Here is a 23,226-nt window from a genome sequence, read left to right on the forward strand (position 1 = left end):
CAGCTGGGGGTGGATGGAGCTCTCTAGAGGTAGACTATTTTTCCCCCAAGAAAAAAGGGAGAATTATCATCCACCCCCACCACCCCTGCTGTGTGGCCTTGGGTGGATTACTTTCCTTCTCTGGATCTCAGTGGTCCCCAAATAAGGGAACTGGGCTGGCTGCCATAGAGTCACCCAGGGAGTTTGCTAAAAATACAGATGGTTTAGGCCCTACCCTCAAGAGAGTAGACTACATTAGGGCTGGGCAGGGTTCCAGGCAGCTGTAGTTTCAGTAAGCACCCAGTTTGGGAACTCCGCATTGAGCACCCCCTTCCCCAGTTCCCACAATCATGTTAGAGCTGGAAGATCCAGTTATCAGCAAGCCCCACCCCAGCCTCCCCCTTCCCTGTCCTGCTCTCCTGACACAGCTAGGTCAATATTGACCATAGGCTCCACCCCTGCCTCTGGCTCCCAAGACACCCCAAAGCCCTCATAGCTGTGACCCTGACTTTGGGTCAGCAGAGTCAAGGTTAAAGCCAGGTTGAGGCCCAGAGGGTTTTATGGCTGTGCCCTCCTCCCACCCCCCATCCTCCACCTCATGCTGGTTTGGCAGGGCATCTGGGCTCACTGGGGGAGCCAGAGGGCTCCTAGTCATTAACTCCTCTTGAGCCCCAAATCCAGCTTCAAAGAAGGGGTTTCTGCTCCCCCCTGTGGCTCACCATGGCATGATCTCTAGCAGAAGGCCGAAGTGGGCAGGTGGCTCCCTTCTTCCCATGGCTCTCCCTGCCGACACCTCTGTGGGGCACCCTGTTTCTGTTCTACCCACTCATCTGGCAGATGCACACACCGAGGCACAGCTTCCAAGGCAACTTACCATGGCACTGAATGGTACTGGCAAGCCCTGGGTCTCCATCTTGTCTGTCTCTGGCTCCCAGCGCGTCACCCCTGACCTCCTTCTCCCTGGGCTGGTGGGGACAGGAGCTGGGCCTCAGTTTCTTTATCCATACAATGGACAACAGGCTCACGGAGCTATTCCTACCCGGAGGGCTTCTACGTGCCCTGTTTTGCTCTAAGCACTCTGATCATTTATTGGAAATCCACACTGAGCATCTGTATTATCTCATCTAATCCCCTGCTAAGGGAAAGTCATTCTCCCCATTTTGCACCTGAAGATACCGGGCTCGGAGGGGTGAAGGAGCAGATTCAGCTGCGCCACGCAGCCTGGAGCAGTGGGGCTGAGACAGGCTCTGACCAGTGACATCCAAGTTGGCCTCGGTACCTACCCACTCCAGTTCTCGGAGGGACGCAGCTCACAGATGCTGTGGAATCTTTTTTTTTTAAAGCAGGAAAACATTTTCTTTTCCCTAAATAGAAAGTGATCCCGGATGGGGTTGTTGGAAGGAGGCCTCCATGTAGCTGGAGTGAGCAGGCTGCCGCTCTGCCCTCCCTCAGGGAGAACAACGGGGTGCTGCCCGAGGATTCGAGGGAGGGAAGGCTGGTGGGAGGCCCTGGATGCCCTTCCAGGGCAGGACCAGCATCAGCAAGGCCTCAGCCCCAGAGGGAGTGGCCTGAAGCTCAAGGAGCCAAACTTTCCATGACCCACCAGCAAAAAATGAGTCTGGAGAAGAGCATCCACCGCAGACCTGAAGGCTCAGCAACCCAAGGTCACGTGGAATTCAGAGGGGCTGGGGCCATCTTAACTCTTTGCTGGCTGTCCCCAGAGCCACCAACAAACTGCTTTCAATGCGATGCTGCATTGTGCAAAGCTGTGGATTGGTGCAATGGGTCCCCAAGGACACATGTAAGGGGGGAAGAGCTGGGAAGGAACCCAGGTCTGTGTGGCTGGGCAGCCTGCACACCCCCACCCCAAGACCTCTGGTGTCCAAGAAGCATGATATAAGAGTCTTAATCACCTGGAAACGAAATGGGGTGTCTCAGAAGGATGTGAGTGAAGAGCTCAGTGCATGCAGGCTGGGCTGTCAGGGCTCACCAGACGTAGGGCTGAGACCCAAAAGAATGGGCAGGACTCCCATGGGTGGATGGGGAAGACAATGGATCAGCATCCTAGGCCCGTACAGGACACTGTGTAAGGATGGACCTGTCTGGGTGGCGGAGGGGAACACAAAGGGCACAGGCTGCTGAGGCTCAAACAGTAACCCTTGTGACCCCTGTTTTTTTCTGTTGAACCTCACTTGACCTTGGGAATATGGCTGACCCTAATGATAAAATGCCCCTCCCCTCACGTTTGCTCTCAAATCATAGGTTGGAAGAGAGTACGGATAGTCCAGTGCCCTGTCTCAGTGCTTCCCAGCACTGCCCGAGAGAATGCCTTGTCCGATGAGTCCAGGAGCAGGAATGGAGGACCCCGGGTACCCTCTGCCACACCCCAGCCAGACCCAGGTGCTTTCTCCCAGGGGCCACCACCAACCCCTCAAGGTCAAGGGACTATGGACACAGATTAGCTGAGGAGGAGAACAGAGCACTGATCAGAGTGGGGCACCCTGGGCGTGGCCTCAGCAGCAGCACATTCTCACCCAGGACTTGAGGCAAACCTTGGGCCCTCCAGCTGCTCACCCCCTGTGAATGCAGAGAGGCGGCTGGGAGGCCCTATGGGAACCACGCTGGTTTACCTCTCTTGAATCAGTTGCTCGAGTTTAAAAATGGGAAATTTCTCATAAAAGTTCAGACTTCCAACTTCTCTTAAAAAGCCAAAATACCTTGCAACCTGCATTCGTTGCTAGTTCACCACAGTCCCCTCCCCCCCTTGCCTCTCTGATACCCACTGTCAGTTGCCACTTACTCTCCTCAAAACCCTGAAGCCTTATAACCCTGGGCTCCCTGCCTGGTCCTGCGGACAGCAGGTTTTATCACCTGGTAGGACAGTCCAGGGTTCCTGGCTGAGCTTCTACCACAGACAGAGCTGTGATTCCTTCCAGGTGACTCCTCTGCTGTCATGGAGTCCTCTAGCCTGGGGTCTAGTCAGCTCCCACCATGGTTGGGACCTGGCTGGGATCTGTTCCAAACTAGGGGTCAATCAAAGGGCTGTGATGGGAGCAATCGGGAGATGGTGCAGGTGGCCAGGGGGAGGGACAGGTGGTGTGGCAGGATGGCTGTCTGGGAGCAGCAGAAATGGGAAAAGCAGGACAGCCCCGGAGACTGGGCCAGGACAGGCAGTCCAGACACTGCAGGCCTGGCCGCAGGGCAGTGAACAGGGAGAAGGAGAGGCAGCAGGAAACAAGGCAGGGTGGTGAGGCAGGGGGAGGTAAAGCTGGGGGTGTTCCACAGACTCCTAGAGTCCTCCAATCACAGACTCAGAATCCAGGGAGAGGCCTGGACTTAGGATCCCCTGTTCCTGACTCCCAAAATGCAGCCATGTGAAGAGTTCATGCAAGGCCATGGTGGCCTGGGCCTGGGGTCTGTCCTAGTGCTAGCAGGGGGAGGGGGCCAGGGACAGAGGCACAGGCTCAGGGTCACTCTCAGGGCTGGTGCCAGGGGCTCTGTGAGGCTGGAGCCCACCCACTGGGTGAAGGAAGAAGCACCTTGAATTGTGAGGTCCATTCTTATATTCTCTGCAAATTAGCAAGCCCATCTCTCTTTCTCCACCAAAGCCCCAAACAAAGAGGGGTGGGAGGGGGGCCTGGTCCTTTGTTAGGGGAAATTTATTAATATCTGAAATATGCAGCATGCAGGCCCCCAATCAAAGCCTTTGCAGACACCTGGGCCTCACATTTGAAAGGCTCTAAGGCTCTTTTATAGGGCAAGGTCCTGCCGGGAGAGGGTGGGGAGAACCAGGAAGTTCTTCCAGCCTGGGAACATCTAGGCTCCTCCCAACCCGGGTCTTCCAGCTCCGGAGTCACCTGCAGAGAAGGCGGGAGAACAGCTGGCGAGGGAGAGGGGAATACTGGCATGCCTGGTCTGTGCCCAGCTCTGTCAACCTCAAGCAACCTTGACCAAATCTCTTCCCCTCGGTGGGTGTTGGCTTGTCCATATGTACAATGGGGAACAAACTGGTCTTTAAGGGCCTTCCTCATCTTCTTCAACAGCCTTCCTCAGCCCCACCCACCCACCACTGCCATAGAGGAGTGAAGCGTCTGAAGCCAGGAGAGCCAGGACGGGGGCAGCTGAGTCTCAGTTTCCGTATCTGTCCAATGGGAGTGGGAACGCCTTGTGCTGCCCACCTCATGGCTCTTGGCAGTGAGGAGACAGGATAAGCAGGATGACCTCATTGGGTTTTATTAACAATGAACCAGCAGAACACAGATGGGTTGGGAAACACCAGGAGGGAGACGGGCGCAGAGGCTGGCATAGCTGCACTGGAGCTCGCCATGTGCCGCAGCAGACCTGCTGGGGCGTGTTCTCGCCCACCCTCATCTCTCAGGCAGGGAGGGACCCCAGGGCAGCCCCTTCCGACCCCAGGCCTGGGGGGGTCAGCTGCCCTCTGCTCTCTGTCGCCCCCACCCTCATGCAGGGGTCCAGGGCCCCTGCATGTCCTGGAGCACAGTGGGCAGCAACAAGACCAGTCAGCTGTGCGTGTGGGCCATCTCCAAGTTTCCTAGTTGCCCTGGTCATCTACAGCCAAGGCCAATTTTCCAGCAGTGCCCAGAGCCGGGGCATATAGTGAGGACCACAAGGACAAGGCAAAAGGGAAGAGAGGGGCCCTGGGTCTTGGTTATGGCCTCTCATTCCCATCTCCAGAGCTTGTGCGTGTCGGGTATCTCTCCCCTCTGTCGTCATGTCCAGAGCTCCCTACACAGAGGTCCCTCTTCTTTCCCTACCTCCACCTTAGCCCTTGCCCCAGCCCAGGCCACCAGCCCCTCTTGCTTTCCACAGGCCCCTCTCCTCTACCCTGTCCCCCCTAGTCTACCCTGCACACTGACCCAGAACAACATTCTATCTAAAGCACAAACAGATCATGAAAGTCCCCTGCCCACCTCCTGTCCCTGGCTCCCCCTCCCCAGTAGTTTTCGTTCCTCCTTGCACCCTGCTGCACCCTGGTGACTGCTCCTCCCTCCACTCTTCCTGCTCCTGCCCTTGGTCTCTGGCTCAGGCTTGCAGCCTCCTCCTGGCCCCAGGGGAGGAGGAAGAGGCTGCAGTCAGAGCCAGGCTTTGGGCCCTTACGCAGAGGCCTTCCCCACCCACCCTTTCCTCCTCTTCCTCTCTTTCCAAACTTGCCCGTCCTCCAGAGCCCTCAGACCTCACCTCCTTCAGATAACCTGGTGGAGCACCTGAACCCACAGGGGTCATTCCCCACCTTGGCTTGCTAATCCTTAATGCCTGGGGCCTGGTGGGGCTCAAGATGCCCTGAGTGTCCCTGCGCAGCTCAAGATTCTGGCTGTGATGAGGGTGGAGGACAGGCTCCCTGAGAAAAGGAAGGGGTCTGGGCCCTGCACACAGATGGGAGGGTGGTGACAGCTGCCCTGTGGGAAAGGGACCTGGCTGGTCAGGTGGCCCAAGCTTCAGCCTCCTCTGCTGTGAGACCTCAGGCAAGTCCTCCTCCCTGGCCTCGGTTTCTCCGCCTGTGAAGTGAGGGCTGAGCTGGATCATTCTCAGCTTTCGTGTGTGTGTGTGTGTGTGTGTGTGTGTGTGCGCACATGACGGGGGGACAGATTTCAGGAAAGGCAGAGGCCATCACCATGGCTACTTCCCAAAGCCTCAGGCCTCGTAGAACCCCAGGGGGCACAGCTGCCTTTGCATGGGGGCGAGACCTCTGGTCCACCTGCTTCCTTCCTCACATCATAGACTCCTCCTCCTCGGCAATCTCTCGGTCTACCTCGATGGCTGTGTTCTCGAAGCTGGTGATGCCCCCGTACTTGCGCATGTGCACCATCAGCGGCTTGGGCGACTGGCTCCCAGCCAGCGTGGCCACATACATGCCTGTTCGGTTTTCCTCCAGCGATGGGCCCCAGTCCATGGCCGGCCGGCTGGCCTGCTGGAGCCTCTGCAGCGGAGCAAAGATGGCAGTGAACACAGGTTGTGCTGCAGGAGTGCTTCCTGGGGCCGGACACCTGGCAGAGACCTTCCCACGTCACCTGGACTAGTCCTGGCAACAACCTCGGGGATGGGGGCAGTGCTGCTCAGCCCAGGGACGACATCACATGCCTGTACGAGATTCCTGCTCAGCCACTCATGGGCTGGGTGGCCTTTGGGCACAGAATCTAAGCTGTTTCCTTGTCTGTAACTCAGGACCCATGAGGCCGAGTTAGGGTTGTGCAGGGTGCTGGGAACAGAGTGAGGCCCAGCAAGCAGTGGCTGTGGTTACGATCACACGGCAGCCAGTGCAGAAGCCCATTCTGGAGCCGAGTCCTAAGGAGCTGGCAGCATGGGGAAGGAGCCATACACTGGGAAAACTGAGGCACAATTACCACTGACTTTCCAAGTCTCTGGCATCTGGCTTCATTCTGACTCTGATGTCTGACCCTTTTTGTCTTGGAGGCCCCGTTTCCATGGAAGGAGGTAGCTGACTAAGATGATGACTAAGCCTAGACATTCTAGGGTTCCTGCTTCCTCAAACCACATCCCCCAAGCCCTCTACCCTGCCCCAGACCCTTCAAAGAGGAAACACAACCAACATTAAGTGGAGACTGTGGGGTGTGGATTCATGGGAGAGAATGTGTGCAGTGCCCTTGGCCCACGGCCTAGCACATAGAACCTTTGAAGATCATCAGACCCCACTGCTCAGAAACCTGCCGAGGGCTTGTCATCTCACTTAAAATGAAATCCTAAGGGCTCCTAAGGGCTCACCACGGCCTTGCTGCCCTGGCCCCTGTCTACCTCCCTGACCTCAGCTCCTGCCACTCTCGCTCCGCCCTCTCTAATCCAGTCATGCTGACCTCTTTGCTCTCCTCAAACATGCCAGCCCCTCCTGTCTCAGGGCCTTTGCACTAACTATCTTGCCTGGAATGTTCTCGCCTTAGATTTTGATACTGATCCCTTTGTCCATCTGATCGGGTCTCTGCCGGTACTGGAAGCACTGGTCCCCGAACGTGGAGCTCTGGAACCGGGCAATGGCTCCGCCGCAGTGCTCACCACCCCCAACAACATGCCTCTCCAACCGGCTGTGAGCAGCTGGGGCGGCAGAGCAGTCAGGAGGCACAGCAAGGCTTGGGAACCGTGAGCTTCCAGGGGCTGGAGCCCTCCACCCCGAGCAGCCCCTCTTCCTCCTCCCCTTCTCAGACACCTGGCTCTCAAGTGAGGAGACTGTGGCAGCACAGGTGGGACTTCTGAGGTTCAGAAAAGGCAAGGGGTTCGCCCCCATCACACAGCAGTTGGAGGCGGAGTAGTGTCTGGACTACTCAGAGAAGTGACTACACCCACTCCTGAGCGCCTACCCCAGTGGAGACATGAAGGTGGGTGAGGGGCAGCTGAGGGCCAGTGCAGCCGTGTGGAGAGTGGGGGCAGCAGTGTGCTGGCAGCAGACCAGGGAGGGGGGTTGCAGGGTGCAGGAGGCCTGACTTACAGCCGATTTCAATGGTACAAATATTCCCACCAGTGTCATCCTCCAGCTATGAATGGTTTAATAACTAGCTAACAACATTCCTGAATATTTAATAATCAGCTCTCACGAGGCAGTACTAGCTGGATCCCACAGACATCTGATGGGATGTAGGGGTAGGAGGGGGTCCCAGACTCTCTCTGGGGCCAGCAGGCTCATTCAGCTCTGCTCATAATGACAGCTTCCTGCCACCAGAGGACTCCACACCGATGGCCTGAGAAGTGAAGGGCTCTATTTAAAGAAGGGACCCTGAGGCTCAGAGAGGGCAGGATCTCTCTGTGATCACAGCGCTACAGCAAGCCCACAAAAGGTCACTCCTCCCCTTGCAGATCCCTGCGGGTGTCTCCACAAAGCCCTGGCTATGAGGAGGGCTCATGCTATCATCCCTTTCCCAGGTCACCTGTGGGCCACAGCAGGGCTCCCGGACACAGGAGGAGGGTGACAGCCCGCTGCCTGGGGTTCCCCAATGTTGCCGTCTGACCTTGAGTTCCAAAGGAAAGCTCTGGGCTGGTGACCACAGTTCAAGTCCCTACCCCTGCCTTACTCACCATGGGACCTTGGGTCCCTTGTCTTCTCCCCAAGACAAGCAGGCATTGGCTGACACTGGTGGGCTTTGGATTGAGACCCCCCCAGTGGCGCCGTGTGATATGAGGGGCCACAGGGCAGGCCTGCCAAGCCTACCTCAGCCCTAGTGGGTCTGAGCTGATTCATAGCTCAGGCTACTGGTTAGAAAAACTGCTCTTAAAAGAAGCCTGCAAGGTCCTGAATATGGTGTTGGTGCAAATGTTTTCTGTTTTAGCAGGCGGGCCAGGGCCAGGCCACAGGTCAGGAAGGCTGGGGGTAGGCAGGGGTGCAGCTGACTCACCTCCCAGAGCGAGCCCTCCTCTCGAAGCACAGCCACCAGCATGCCAGCTGGGATCAGGAGGCAGGACAGCAGGCCCATCAGGATGCCCAGCAACTCCGCCCAGGCTGGGAAGCGGTAGCTGCCGTACTCTGAGGGCTGGTACTTGATGATGCTATACACCAGCAGGGCCTGCAGGTAGGGGGCTCCCAGCATCACAGTGGGCCTTGGGCTGGCCCCAGGGCTTAGGATAGCCCGGGTCTGAGCTACCTTAAGGCCTGAGGAAGCCCAGCCCAGAGATAACCAGTGTCTGAGACAGTCCAGTTCTAAGAGGTACCAGAGCCTGAGATGGTCCATGTTTGTTTTAGAGCTTTGGCAAGGCCTGAGCTAGCTCTGCTCTGAGCTCACCCGATGCCCAGCCCTGAGACAGCCCAGCTCTGAAGCACCCTAATTTCTGAGAGAGTCTATCCCTGACCTGCTCCAAGCCCAAGGCTGAGAGAGCGAAACATTAGGCCTTCCTAATGCCTGAGGCCTGAGAGAGCCCATTCATTTTGCCAAGCAAATGCAGGACTAGGCCGAGCACAGACACAAAAGCGGGGGCATCAAAGGGAAGGGGAGCAGAGCTGATCCTGGGGCCCAGCCCACCTCTCGGCTCTGACAGAGGTCCACTCTGGGCCAGGGAAGCCCTACCACACTGAATGCCCAGAGGAGCCCTGCTCTCGGCCCTGGGCCCCCAGCCAGCAGCCCTCCCCCCAGCCCAGTTACCAGGAGCGTGGCTGGAGACAGGAACAGCCAGCAGGCCCTGAAGTAGAGGCCTGGCTTGAAGCCCAGCATCATGTGGATGTCCCGGCAGAACCTCTGGATGCCTGAACAGGGGAGGAGAGGAGGATGGCCCCACCCACAGGCCCCGCCCACACCCAGCAGCCTCTTCTCCACCCCAATGGCCCCCACCAGAAACCCTGGCCCTCGGGACCAGGGATCCAGTTGCTGGGGGGCTCCAGGGTAAACTCCCATCTCCCACTGTGGGGAGCCTCATCTCCACCTCCCCCAGCCCCTCTCACCATATACCCGGGTGACAGCGAGGCACGTGGTAATCACCACCACCATTAGACCGAAGCTGGCGCTGTAATCGTCTAGAAGGACCAGCCAGTACATGCCCCCCTGGAATACAAGTCACAGGTCTGGGGTCCCTTCCCCACAGCCTGGCTCCCTGCTGCAGCCCCTTGAGCAAGCTGCTGCCAGCGTGCTGCTGTCCACCTGCGGGCCCTCCATGCGCGTCACCTTATCTGAGTCTCACAGCAACCTAGGTGCAGGCCCCGTTCTGCTGACAGGAAAGCAGGTGCAGGGAGGAGAAGCCACTGGTTGTGAGCTTGCTCGGCAAGTTCAGGAGCCAGGCTTGAACTCAGGTCTTTCAGACTCCAAACTAGGACTCTGGGTCACAGACCAAGCTGGCCCTCGGAAGAGAGGGTCTGGGGTGGTCTAGGTCCCCCCCAAAGAGGCCCAACCGAATGGGTGGCTTGGGGAATGCACAGCCTGGCCACGGACATTGCTACAGGTGTCCTCCCAGCCACGCCTACCAGCCACCTGCCCTGCAAAGCCACTCACGTCTGTGGTAAGGACCAGCCCCATCAGGTACATGGCCACACAGATGAGCCCTGAGAACACGGCCTTCTTGGGTCGCAGGTAGTACGGGAACTCATCTGTCACCGCTGTCACAATGGTCTCCAGAAAGGCAAACTGGAGTGGTGGGCAGGGGTGGGGGGAGAAGGTCAGAGTTCTTCCTCCATCACACACACACTCACAAATACATACACACAAACATCACACACCAGAGACACACAAACACGCACACAGAAACACACACATCACACATACACATCACACACAGGCACACACAGATACACATGCCACACAGAGATACCCGCAGCACACCCTAATCACACCCACATCACACACACCATGAGGCACCCCTGGCGTGGACAAGGCTCACCTGACTGTCCAAACCAAGAGTCAGCAGCATGAAGAAGAAGAGGAAGGACCAGAAGGGGGACAGAGGCAGCATGGTCATAGCCTGCGGGTAGACGACAAAGGCCAGGCCAGGGCCTGGGCCAAGGGCACACGGGGTCAGCAGCCTGGGGCACGCGGCAGGCCCCACACACATACTCAGACACACATGGTCGCTTACATCCACTTGGGCAAACCCCAAGGTGTCCACTCACTGCACACCTCTGATACTTTCTGGCCTCCTAGGATGCATGCCAGCATATCGTCAGTGCTCAGTAAACGGAAGTTGATAAAATAAATGCATTAACAATGAGTACAGGAATAAACAGGAGACCCAAATACAACACCTCAGTTGAGTACGCTTATGTACACAACCACTTGCACAAACAACCCCACTAACACACGTAGTTAAAGCACACGGTCACTCACAACGATTCACTTGCACACAGATATCTCAGTACAGCACGTGATTCATTTAGACAAGCAAGGCGAGCTACTAAGATGTGATTAAACGTAAGACAGTCTCACACAGAAGTTCATTTATCTCCAGACAGAGGTCAAGCACACTCATTTGCACACAGCCACCCAGAGACCAGCTAAGACACGGTAATTTGTGTGCACATGCACACACACACTCAACATACCCATCCACAACCTTGCTGGGCCCCACATAGGCTCACTTTCTCAGCCCCGACACACACCAGGGCCCTCGCCCACCAGGGCCAGCAGCCTGCCCACCTGCTTTGGCAACTTGGTCCACGGGCACACCCAGCTCCTGGGACATGTAGCCCAACACGGAGAAGATAGCGAAGCCAGCCAGGATGCTGGTGATGGCGTTGCCCAGAGTGACGATGAAAGTGTCTCTGCAGGGGGAAGTCCGGGTGCAGGCCGGTGAGCCTCACCCCACAAGGCCCTCACCGCCTAGCCTCTCTCCTCCCGGCTCCGGCCCTGGGGTCCAGCAGGCTGCACTGACCGATAGATGTTCTGGTGGAACGTGTTGTAGGAGGCAAAGGTGAGGAGACCCCCAAAGCCCACACCCAGGGAGTAGAAGATCTGAAGGGCAGCTTCGATCCACACCTGTGGCAGGAAGGATGCAGACAGGGGGCAAAGAGAAGCAGCTGGCACACCGTCGTATCAGAGGGCCAAGGAGATGGGGTGGGGGGAGAAGATGGGGGTAGCCGGCAATAGGTCCAGGGACAGTGTGGGGTGGGGCCTGGTTCACAAGTGATGTAGGCTGGGAGCAAGCCCAGCTTCCACGCTTACACTCTGCCTCTCTGGGCCTCAGTTTCCCCAGCTAGGATCTAGAAGGTAATCTCTAAGCTTGGTCTCGTTCTGAAGGATGTAGTTCCTTATCTAAGTTTTTCAGTAAATTCACATGGATGAGATGCCCATGTAGCCCCAGTACTTCCTTCTCAGAGGCAGAGGGACCTGGGTCTGGGCCGCAGCTCTGCCAGTCTCTAGCCACAGAGCCTGGGCAAGCCACCTCACCTATCTGGAACAGGGCGGTGGGAGGGCTGAACAACCACACGTATGCAAAGTGCTAGGAGTGGGGCCAGGCACAGTCGTCTGTCAATGGATGGGCAATGGCAGCTGTCAGCACCGCAGTTGTGGCTGGGACTACTCCTCAGGCCCTCCGGGGGGTCTGGACTCAGAGCTGGGTTAGAACCCCAGCTCTGCCACTTCCTGGCTGCGTGAGTGAAAGCTGATCTCTGACTCTTGGGCCTCCATTTTTTCATCTGAAAAATGGGAGGATATTGTTTACTTCATAGGATCATCAAGAACAATTAACCAAAGACAGTGCCTGGTCCTGGGGGCTCACCACGTCAGGGGTTCCTACCCCCTGCCCACTCTCTTCCCCAGGGATCCATGTTTCGACTTTCCGGCTCAGGACTGACCCCGCCTCTGCACCCCAGCCCCGAGGGCCCTACCTTGGAAGACAACAGGTGGTGGAACTTGGGGGTGAGATAGAACTGGATGCCCTTCCAGGCCCCTGGGAGGGTCACCCCACGGACCAGCAGCATGACCAGGATGAGGTAGGGGAATGTGGCCGTGAAATACACCACCTGAGAGTCGGTAAGTGGGGACAGGAGGCTGGGTGACTTCCTCTACCCTGTTCCTCCACTAGAAATTCCCATCTTACTCCCAAGCCGAGAACAGCCACCAACCTGTGATGCTTCTTTTCCCCTCCCACCCTTCTTCTTCCTCGCCCTCCATCCGATCCCATCCACAAAGTCCTGTCACTGCTTACCAAGGCTGTCCCAAATCTATCCGCTCTCCCCAGCTCCCCTGCTGCCCAGTCCTGGCCACCATCGCCCCTCCCCTGAGGGTAGAAGAGCCTCCTGCCCCGCACATCCACTGTCCCCAGCAGACGCACCCCACATGGTCATCAGCCAGCATGATCCTCAGACATTGCACATTCCCAGGCTCCCCTCTGCCTTCTCCCTGCCCATTTCCAAACCTCCAGCCATACCCTCAGCAGACACCACCGAGTCCTGGCTCCTCACTCCCTCAGCTCACACTATGATTACTTCTCCCTTCTTTCTGAATGCTTTCTTCTCTGGCTTTGTAATGGTTCTCTTCCAAGTGGGCAATACTTCTAGCACTTTGCAGAGGGACAAGTTCTAACTTATAAATGATTAAGTAAACCATTCAGATTTCCAAGTACTTCTGAAACAGCTTTATGGCCCTCCTGCCCTTTATAACCTAAAGTGGACACCTATGGCTTTGTCTGCTCAATATCTCCTTGACCTTCTTTGGATAACAGTCCCCTGACTTTCCCTACCTGGCCTGACTTCATTCTCAGCTCCGGGGGTGGGCCTGTGACCCAGGCCCTGCACTCCACCTTCCTGGCCAAGGTGACTGGTTCAGGGATTGGTACTGCAACCCAGCTTACCCAGTGGGACTCACTTCTAGGATTCTGTAAACTGGGGAAAGGGAGAATCCTTCCTTTAAGCAGGTACAGTGCAGCCCAGAGCTACTGGGACAACTGCATGAGGAATGAAGCCTGAGAAGGAAGCCACTCCAGAGGAGAGCACTGCTGAGAGGCTATGAGAACCGCATTCCTAGTAATATTAATTGAAGCCCTAGATCCAGCCATGCCTGAAGCACATACTCTGGACTTTCCAACTGAGTACGACAAGTGGGTTCTGGTCACTGGCATCTCAAAGAGCTCTGACTCATATAACCACCCTCAAAGCATTCGAGGAACACCTGCTGAGTCCCTTCAGAGTGCCAAGCACTGGGTAAGTATACAAACTTGAATAACAGATAGGTCCTGCCCTTAGCAAGTTTCTAGTCCAGTGAACCAGCCTAGCCACTGCCATCCTTACCTCCACACCTTCGGGCAGTGTCCCCTTCCATCCCCAGCTCCATCCCCTTTCCCTTTCCCTCTTCCCAGTTGAAGTCTACTCATCCTCTTAGGTTCAGTCCACACCCTGCCTCCTCCAGGAAGCCCTCATCCTTCCCAGCCCCTCAGGCCTCTGGGCCCCGAAAGCCTCACCTTGCCTGAGGACTTCACGCCCTTGAGGATACAGAGGAACACGATGACCCAGGCGAGCAGCAGGCAGAGACAGAGGTTCCAGCGGATCTCCCCGGGGCTGCTGATGCCCCGGCTGCCTTGGATGTGGAGGACATATCGGCTGTGGGAGACAAAGGTCTCAGTGTCCTCTGGTCATACCACCATGCTCCACTGATGGGAGGAAAGCCATGGCCAGCCTGTGAGGCAGTCCTGGCTAGTTTCCACTTGATTCTGGTCTGCCCTCTGACCAGCTCTGCATCCAGGAGGCTGATCTCCACAGATCCCTCACCCAGGTTGCCTTTCTGCTCCATTTCCACTTGGGTTTGGGCTTAGTGAGAAGTAGCAGCAGGAGACTGGAGGCTGGGAGGAGTGAGGGGTCAGGGTGTTTGCACACACACATGTCCACAGGCCTATGCACAAGTGAGTGCAAGCACACCATCAGCAGGCCCGGCTGTGACTGCCTTCTTCCATAGCAAGCTCTTATTGGGCAGCCTTTCCTCCAAGGCTCCAAACCTCTCTGGTTTCACTACCCCCAGTCCCTCCGCTTTCCCCCTTAGCTCAGGGTTGTGATGGCCAGACCCTCTAGCTAAGTCCCGATGCCTCACCTCTCTGTGTGCATCGCCTCACCTCTGTAAAGTCCCCCACTAAACTCCCTTTGCTGACGCCTTGTGAGAGCACCGCCTGCTTTCCGCCCGTGCTCCCACTGATGCAGGGAGTCGTGGTGTTTCTGTGGAGACCCCAGCAGCTGCTGGACCCTGCATGTCTTTTGGTTTTAAGCTGCAGACCCAAGCTCATCCTTTCCCACTGGTCAGACATACTCCTTAGCAGGTATACATACTTTGGATGGACTTTAGATGGATGAATAGGTGAACTGTGTGATAAATGTAGGTTGGAGACTAAAATACGTCAAGACATGGGGTGCACTTGGGAGAAAATTCCCAAGAGCAGCCCTTGGCAAGTGAAGATTTGGGGGTGTCTGGTCTGCCAATGGTCCTCGGGTTAGTCAATGGTCCCTGCCCAGAGACCAGGCTACTCTGGAATGTCCTAGAACAGGATCAAGAATCAGGGTTCCTTGGTTCCAGGACAGCCTTTTCCACCAAGCACTGGGCAAGCCTCTCAGTTTTCTCAGCTACAAAGTGGGGCTTTGGGACAGGCTGACGAGCAGTGATGTCCTACACCCGCCACCCATGGGGGCTCACAATCTGCCTGGCTCTGTGGTAGGGTCGTACCTGCATTACCTGTGTGACCCTCACAACAGTCCCTTCCTCTATCATAGTCTTTTCTCTCCTATTAAGCTAATCAGAGAGGGTCCTTACTATGTGGTCCTGGCTGATGTTACGTTCTTTACCTATTAACGACAGTCGTTGCTCAGTAAGTATTAATTGAAGAAATGAATAAATACATGAGTGACTGGCTAGATGACATTCTGTAAAGTAGGGACTATTGTCATCCCCTCTTACAGAGGTGGAAGCTGAGGCTCCAAAAGGTTACTATTACTGTTATCATCCTCATCACCACCATCATTATCATAAGCTGGCATTGACTGAGCACTTGTTGCCCACCAGGCCGAGTGGAGAAGTTTAGGTGCCTTCTTTTCTCTCATCCTCATGGCAACCCTCTGAAACACTGTCATCATATTCACTCTAAAGATAAGGCACCTGAAGCCAAATACACTCCTCAAGGTTGCAGAGCTGGTCAGGTGAAAAGCTGGGATTAGAACCCAGAGTCCACCGGACACCGGCTGCTCTGCAGTGCATGCTGGGCCTCTAGGGGACATGGGTTCACTCCCACCCTCCCCCGACCCCACGGGGCCTGGGCCCCCAGACCTCCAGTACTCCTCGCTGGGGCTGACAGTGCCAGTGAGGTTGAGGGGCAGGACCCCGTTGCCAGCCTTGGAGCCTCTGTGCTCCAGGCAGAGGTCCGTGTTCCACCAGTTGCCACAGTGCTGCCAGGGCAGGTCGCTGGTGAGGGAGGCGAAGAGGTAGAAGAGGACGTAGGCGATGATCATGTTGTAGTAGATGGCCACCAGGCCCACGATGAGCAACATGGCTGCGCCGGCACCTGGCACAGGACAGCGCTACCTTAGGCCAACACTTCCTGTGGGCGGGGCTGTGTCTCCTCTGTGAAGCCATCCCCTTCCGGAGGTTTAGAGGGGCAACTGCTCTGCCTCCCCCAGGCCCAAACCACCCCGGGGGCCACGGAGGCCTCACCTTTGAAGAGGGGGCTGATTTTCCAGACGGCCAGGGGCCCCAGGCTGGAGAACTGGCCCAGAGAGAGCTCGAGAAAGAAGAGGGGAATGCCACAGATGGCCAGCATGAGGAAGTAGGGCACGAGGAAGGCACCTGCGAGGAAAAGGGAGGGTGGGCAGGTCTCAGTGGGCTGGTCCCCCCAGGGCTCAGCTCCAGCCCTGCCCCTCCCCTGACCAGTGGCCACCACCTGTGACCTGAGGGAGAATTTCTCCTGTGGCTTGGGGCTGTCTTCTTTGTCTTCTTCCTTTTTAACCAACAATCACTGAGGGCCGAGGGGAGGGCGGAGGGGATTCACTCACCTCTGTAGCCCCAGTGCCCAGACCAGGGCTGGGCTCAGAGCAGACGCTGAGTAAGTGAATGAACAGATGAGTGAATGAATGAGTGAGTTCCATGTTGAAGAAAGTGCAGACTCCTCAGTGTAGATACCAACCCTCCGATCTCCCTGCCTTTCCCTCCCCATCTGGCCACCTCAGATGCTCACGGCTGCCACCTGTGGTCCCATGTGCCCGACATCCCTTCCCCCTTTCTTCTCATATCGGCAGCCAGCTCCTTTAGAGAACTTCCCACCACCATATGGCTCTGGAGGGGCTGCCCGTCATACCAGTCAACCCCTGCCCACCTCCTGAGGGGCACATATCTCAGGTCAGGCCAATTAGAGACCTTCCCTGGAATTCTAAGTAGATTTATTCAGAGACAGCAGTTCTGAGAAGGAAGTCATTCCAGAGTTGTCTCTGGCTACCCCATCTGTAAGGATGAAGCCTGTCCCAGGAAAAAATGAGGTCAGAGGGAACGAGTCAGGAAGTGGGGGGGTGCGGATGGGAGCAGAGAGAATTGCGGATGTTGCAAAGTGTCTGGAGCTTAGAGGCCAGCTCCAGCCCTCCACTTCCCGGCCACATTGACGCATCTGTCCTTGCTTCATCCAGTTTTATTTGGATTTCTGTCTCCCTGCCAATATGCACTTCTTTCATGAGTTTGGTAGAGGTGGAAGAGATACAGTGTGCTGGTGGGCGTGCACTGGTTCTGCAGAAGACAGTCCCGGGTGGGCTGTTGGGTTGGCCACTGTGTGACCTTGGGCAAGGAACCAGGCTTCTCCAAGCTCAGGCCTCCTCATCAGGACAACGGTGCTCACCCGGGAGGGCTGCCATCAGGGTTAATTGAGACAGGCGTGGAGACCCCAAGCCCAGAACTGGCAGATGGTGAGTGTTCAACCTCAGCTAGTTAATAAGACTTAGAATGGCCGCTTGATGGAGAAGCAGGGATATCAGAGAATCTGTTTAAGACTGGAGACTCTGTATTTGCAGTCACACTGGAAGGAACCAGGAGCAGAGGACAGACTGAAGATTCACGAGCAGGAATTATTGATAGAACAAGGTTCTGGAGGAGGTGAGGGAGGGGTGGAGGTGGGGAGAATACTGAGAGTTCAGTGATCACCGACAGGAAGATACAGCTCTTTATCATGAAGCAGAGGCAGCCCCCCGCCCATCGCTCAGGGCCCAGGAAGTCCCAGTGCTTAGGACTTACTGTGTGGGTACCCACACTGGGACTGAGACAGGGAGGAGGGGCCTGGGTGATGAAAAGGAACAAGGTAGGTGAGCTCCCTCTTTCCAGCCCCAGGTTGTTATGAAACCACTTTCAACTAATTCTGTTCAAGGTCAAATAGGAGATGGTGGCTAAGGCCACCTCAAACCTCAGTCCACCTAGAGCCTTGACTCATCACCTGGCAGCGAGCTCAGGCCCCTACCTCCTCCGTTGGTGTAGGCTCGGTAGGGGAAACGCCAGACATTCCCCAGGCCCACACAGTAGCCAATGCAGGACAGCAGGAAGTCCAGCTTGCCTGTCCAGTTCCCCCTGTCTGCAGCAAAGTCCACATCCAGGTCTACATCACCCTGGTCACTGGGGGTCATCAGCAGGTCTGGGGTGATGGGCTGCCAATAAGAGAGACCAAAGGGTGGAGGAGAAAGGTGAGGTCCGGTTGGAACTGTGACCACCAATACAAGCATATGGACTTGAATAGGGCTACAGGAAAGATAGTCTGTTGGTTCAGATGATCAATTCCTCTCAGCTGGGTGAGCACGTCCATACTCAGGAACTCCCTGAGATTTTAGGTAACTGCAAACTCATGAGACCAGCAGGGTGGCTCAGGCACTAACAGAGCTACCTTGCTCTTAGTCTGGCTAACACAGAAGTGAAATCGAGGGATGGTCCTGTTGTGAAGATGATGACAACAACGATCTTAACGATAGTCACCATGTATTGAGCACTTACCATGTGCTTGGTGCACTCAACATTTTTACTCAAATTACCTGATTTCATTCTTACCTGCGAGCTAAGTGTTCACCTAAGCTCCAATTTAATGACGGGGAAAACTGAGGGCCAAAGAGAAGCCCTGACACACATGACGTTTTTACAAGGCTGGTTAGCGGGAGAACTGGGTCTCGAGCCCAGAGCTTGCCCATGTCCAAGCCCATGTCTTCAAACACCAGCACGGAACTTTTGCTCCTCCCTTCTGGGCACCATCTTCTAAGACAGACACAGACAGTTTGGAGCGTGTCCGAAGGGCAGGTGGCCAAACTGGAGGTTGTTCAGGAAAAGAGGTTACGTGAGGACAAGAGGAAGGAGCTGGGATCCTCAAGCATGAGAGAAGAGGGCTGGGAGGGACCCTGGGCCCCCCTGGAGAAGGGATTAGATTTATGTTCAAGGGGCCTACAGAGGGCTGTGCATTTTAGTTCCTGGGCAGGAAGCTGCTACTTAAGCACCAATCTGTCTCACAAAGTCATAATCTTGCTGTCACTGGTGGACAGATGTATGCGTAGAGGCAAAAGAAGGCCAGCTGTCCCGAAGGGCCCCTCCTGTGACTCAAAGAGGGCGGGGACGTCCACTGGGCGTTCTCCCTTCAGGCTGGGGCTAAGAGATGGGTCAGCTGCTCGGAATCTTGGCCCCGAGCGATGTGAGACATGGTCTGTCTGGGCCTCGGGCCTGGGAAGATCCTAGGGCTATCACCTAAAACTCAGACTGCAGGTTCTAGAAGTGAATGCAGGAATGAGTCAGGAGAAAGGGGGAGCCATACCCTTCCTGTTGCCTCTGTAAGTCTCACCTTATGGCAGAAAGAGATGGAATTGCAAAGAAGGCAAATTGTGGAATGATGCCCAGGGTTTTCGGAGAGAAGGGACTGCCTGCTCCCTGCTGAGGGATGGTTGGGGGGACCGTGACTCCACTGGACTGGGAGTCGGGGGATCACAACTCTTGTGGTCTCCCCATCTGTGCCAATTCACTGTAAGACTTTGGGAAAGAGTCTTCTGAGCCTCAGAAGAGTTTCCCCATCTGGACACTGCGGAGATTGGACAGGTCAGTGTCTCCGAAAACACACCCTTTGGGGTGTTCAGAGGAACAAAGGATTCCTGATTCAGAGGAGTCTGGGGAAAGCTGGGTTAACACGAGGTAAAACAGGGTTCTTTTCTATAGGACTTGTCGGGATCCTTTAGTGGCCCAATAAGCACTGTGATTCTTGAAATAGGGGCTGGCGTAGACGGTGTTTTCCAGTCCTGTTTAAGAAAAGGGTCTTAAGGAGGTGGGCTGCTAACATACACCTGGGGAAAGGCAGGTCCAGACAATCCCCCTCTAATAGTCTTCCGGCTCTGATTTGTGAGGCAAGGTTCTCCAAAGAGACCTCACTGGAGACACGTGCAGCGGTCGAGGACAAGCCCCAGTTCACGCCCAGGGCCTCAGGACATTGCTGCAACCAGGTTGTGTGTTCCCCTAAAATTGTCCTTCCTGGCAGGACACCAGACCAAGCAGGTGTCTATACACAAATCAGGCGGAAACAGAGAAGGATTTTCTGGGGGTTTGTCATATGCGCATTGCTGGGGTGAAGAGTGCAGGAGTCACAGGACTGGAGGTGCCTGGCTGTGGTGACAGGGTTGGTACATTGGGCTCTGGTGGCAGAAACAGTGTTGAGCTGATTCTCAGTGACAGTGATGACAGTGGGGGTGGTCCTGCCTGAGGCTAGCTTGTGGACCGGGGCAGCCTGGCATGATTATGAGTGATGGTGAAACAATGAAAAGCATGAAAAAGCTGCTTTTCAAGTAACTGGGCTCCCAGGGTTGGAACAACTATGTGCCCAGCGGTTCTTCAACTATGATCTCAGGCACTCGGGGGCTAGGCCCTCAGACCCATCTGAAATCTGCTCCTTCCCCCTCATGCCCTTGCCCCCAAGGCTCCCTCGCTGGGTAGGTGGGCAGCAGCCCTCTGGAACCATTCCCTCCTAGGTAAGCTCCAAGACGGATGGGGCAGGGCCAGCTGACACTGGTACTGGGTGGTGAGGCAGGCCCGTCACCCAGGCCAGCTGGGCAGGAAGACCTGGTAGTAAGTTCCTCTGATCCCTCCTGAGAAGCTGCTGCCCTTTCTGTGTTCACAGAGCGGATCCCAGCTCTCTGTTTCCATGGTGACAAGAGTTCCAAGACCAGGATGCTGCCAGCTCTCTGTCCCCCTCCTTCTCCAATCAGAAGGAAGCCTGTCTCTGCTCCTGGGGCAGGGGCTGGGGTCCTACAAAGCTGAGCCAAGGTAACGCCCACCTGGAGTCCTCAACCCCCACCCTGGAGTGAACCCCAGGAGGCTGTCCGGAAGCAGGGGCAGGGCCGGAAGCTTAATGAGTCAGTTCACATTTCCACCTGGGTGTGAGGTTCTCACCCCTGATGCCCCCACTCCCCATCCAGAGTCACACAGGAACACGCCTGAGTTTGGTAGACCTGCACCCCCTCTTTTAGGGACCAGCAGATATAAACCACCAGCTGCACCAGGGGCTGGGAGAGGCAGGACCGCCCAAACCAAGGCTCTCATACCTTCCTCAGGGTGACAGAGACAATGGTTCATCACTGTGCAGACAGGGAAACTGAGTTTCAGGGGCAGAAAGAGATGAGCCCAAGGTCAAACAGTAAATCAAGGGCAGAGCACAGCTAGGACCCAGACCCCTGACTCTGAGACCAGTACTCACTGCTGATACCTGGTATTTCCTGCCTCCCTGCCCCCTCTCCTTCAGACCAAGGGACGGTACCCTGAGGCTAGGTGGCCCCTCCTGTTGCTCTACTGGTACTAGGTTGCTGAGCCCCCCTTCAGGAAAGCAGTAAGCTGCACCCTTCTATGCCTTGGTTTCCTAGTCTATAAAATGGAGATAATGAGCCCTAGCTTCCAGAATTATTGGGGGATTGTATGAGACAAGGCTCCACAAAACAGGGCTATTCACATAATGTGTGGCCCTGTGGCAGTGAGGGGCAGGGGTTCTTGTGGGAAGGGAGAGGAAAGGGAAGAGAGGAGGAGAATGGAAAAGAACCAGGTAGAACTGAAGCCCGAGAGACCCACAAATGACCCTAAGAAGTCACTCACGTCAGGAATAAGAAGGATCCACCTGTCACAGTGGTTCCATGCAGCTGCCCAAGGGTAGAGAGTGTGAGTAAATGGGGGAGGCCCATGGCAGAGGGGTGTTGTCATAACAGCAGGCCCTACGAGCAGCACCTGTGACAGGGGAGCCTGCTTTGGTGCTCTGACACCGAGGATGAACGGACAATGGTCCAGGTTCCAGAATGGACTTGCCATAGACCGAGTATGGGGCATCTGCAGAAATAGTACCCTGGAGTTCTGACTCCTTGGCTGGGACCGCCACTTGTAAGCCAAAAGCCAGAAGACTTGCCTCATTGCTCCCCCTTCCCATGCCCATACCCCTTGGCTGAGAGGGCCACCCCACAGGACCAGGTGGGGCGGGGCTGAGGTCTGGGCCTCAGGATTTAGCTGCCTCTCTCCTGCCAGCTCTCACCCCCATATTCCTTAGGGCTCCAGGTTCCTCACTCCATGCCTCTGCCTCCTTCTCCTGCTTAGGGGCAGCCTGGGGTCTTAGCAAGGACACTACAGCTGCCAGGAGGAGAAGAGTAGGGAGGAAGCAAGTGGTGGGGTCCTGCAGGCAGGAGCACCGGCAGGAAAGCCTGCACCCCTGCTGGATCTTGGGGGGCCGCTTCAGCTTAAGAGTACCCAGAGGAGGCCTGGACCAACGCCTCTACCCACTGCCCTGAAATTTGTCCTGTTCCAGGCTAGTGCTCAGTTATTCTAACACACATGCCCCCCACCCTGTCAGCCCCTGGGGAAAGTGGGAGGGGATTGGAGAGGGGTAGGTGCCTGGCCCCAGCTACCCCTACCTTCAGCCTCCTGGGGATGCAGACACCTGTTTGCAGGACCTGGTGCAATGAACCCCAGGCCCAATCACACTACATCCCGACCCTCAGACGGGGGTGGGGTGGTATGGGGTGGCACAGACTGGTGATCCTGCTTGCCCCCCCCCTCCTCCCGTGCAATTCAGCTCAGCCTGGCTGCTCCCAAAGCTCTGAGCCGGAACCAGGTGCCCTCCCTACCTTCCTAGGGCCTCGATGGGGGCGGGCCTCTGCACCCCTTTCTCAGGTGCGCCCCTAGCCCGCCCTCATTCCCTACCTTTCGGAGTTTAGCTCCCTGGAGCTTCTTCATCTTGATGGACAGGTTGCTGGGGCTTCCTGGCTTGGCTTCCCTTCAGCACAGAGAGACAGTGAGAGAGCAGGAGCTGTGCCGCCAGCAGGCAATGCGTCTTTGCCCGGGCGGCTGCCGCGCACCGGCTTGGGCAGAGGTGGGGGGGCGCGGCGGAGTGGGGCTTGGGGGGGGGGAGCCGCAAGCGCAGGCGCTGCCGCCTGTCGGCTGCGGGTGTAGGGCACCAGTAGGGCGCTGCGACCGCTTGCTCGCCTCTCTTTAAGCAGGGCCGGAGACTGGGGAGGGGTGCACGGCTGCGCCCGCGTAGACACCTAGGCAGATGGACAGCTGAAGGGTGGAGGAGTGGGGGGATGCGCGCCCCCTCGCTCAAAGCTGTGATTGGAGAGGCCAAGCGCGTAAGGAGTAGCGGTGTGTGTGTGTGTGTGGGGGGGGGGTTTGCGAGGGAAACCCTTGAAGGTTTGGAGGCCTCGACCACAGTCTCCTGTGTGACCTTGGGCAAATTACTTGCCCTCTCTCAGGCCTCTCTCCAGCTGGGACACGAGAAAGGCAGGCTATGCACGCGGACACTAACAGCCAGTGGTGGGTTCCGGCATCCTGGTTCCCCCTCACCTGGCTGTGTGACGCCTTGTTCACATCGCTTAAC

The 23,226-nt window shown here is 56.4% G+C and overlaps 1 protein-coding gene across 1 annotated transcript; it reads right to left on the reverse strand.

Moving 5' to 3' along the window:
- Window positions 1-5,077: 5,077 nt before the first annotated feature.
- On the reverse strand, window positions 5,078-22,658 carry SLC6A7 (solute carrier family 6 member 7). The gene is made up of 14 exons (XM_037044914.1): window positions 22,554-22,658; window positions 17,824-18,007; window positions 16,044-16,175; window positions 15,660-15,894; window positions 13,816-13,954; window positions 12,245-12,379; window positions 11,290-11,393; window positions 11,055-11,179; window positions 10,303-10,415; window positions 9,918-10,049; window positions 9,374-9,473; window positions 9,078-9,178; window positions 8,337-8,504; window positions 5,078-5,917 (listed from the first exon to the last, which is right to left on the reverse strand). Exons 1-14 carry the CDS (start codon window positions 22,584-22,586, stop codon window positions 5,708-5,710), a joined length of 1,911 nt encoding a protein of 636 aa, XP_036900809.1. The 5' UTR covers window positions 22,587-22,658; the 3' UTR covers window positions 5,078-5,707.
- Window positions 22,659-23,226: the final 568 nt, after the last annotated feature.

Source organism: Sturnira hondurensis, unplaced genomic scaffold, assembly GCF_014824575.4.
Source record: "Sturnira hondurensis isolate 20B ecotype Veracruz unplaced genomic scaffold, ASM1482457v3 Scaffold0004152, whole genome shotgun sequence".
NCBI lineage: Eukaryota > Metazoa > Chordata > Mammalia > Chiroptera > Phyllostomidae > Sturnira > Sturnira hondurensis.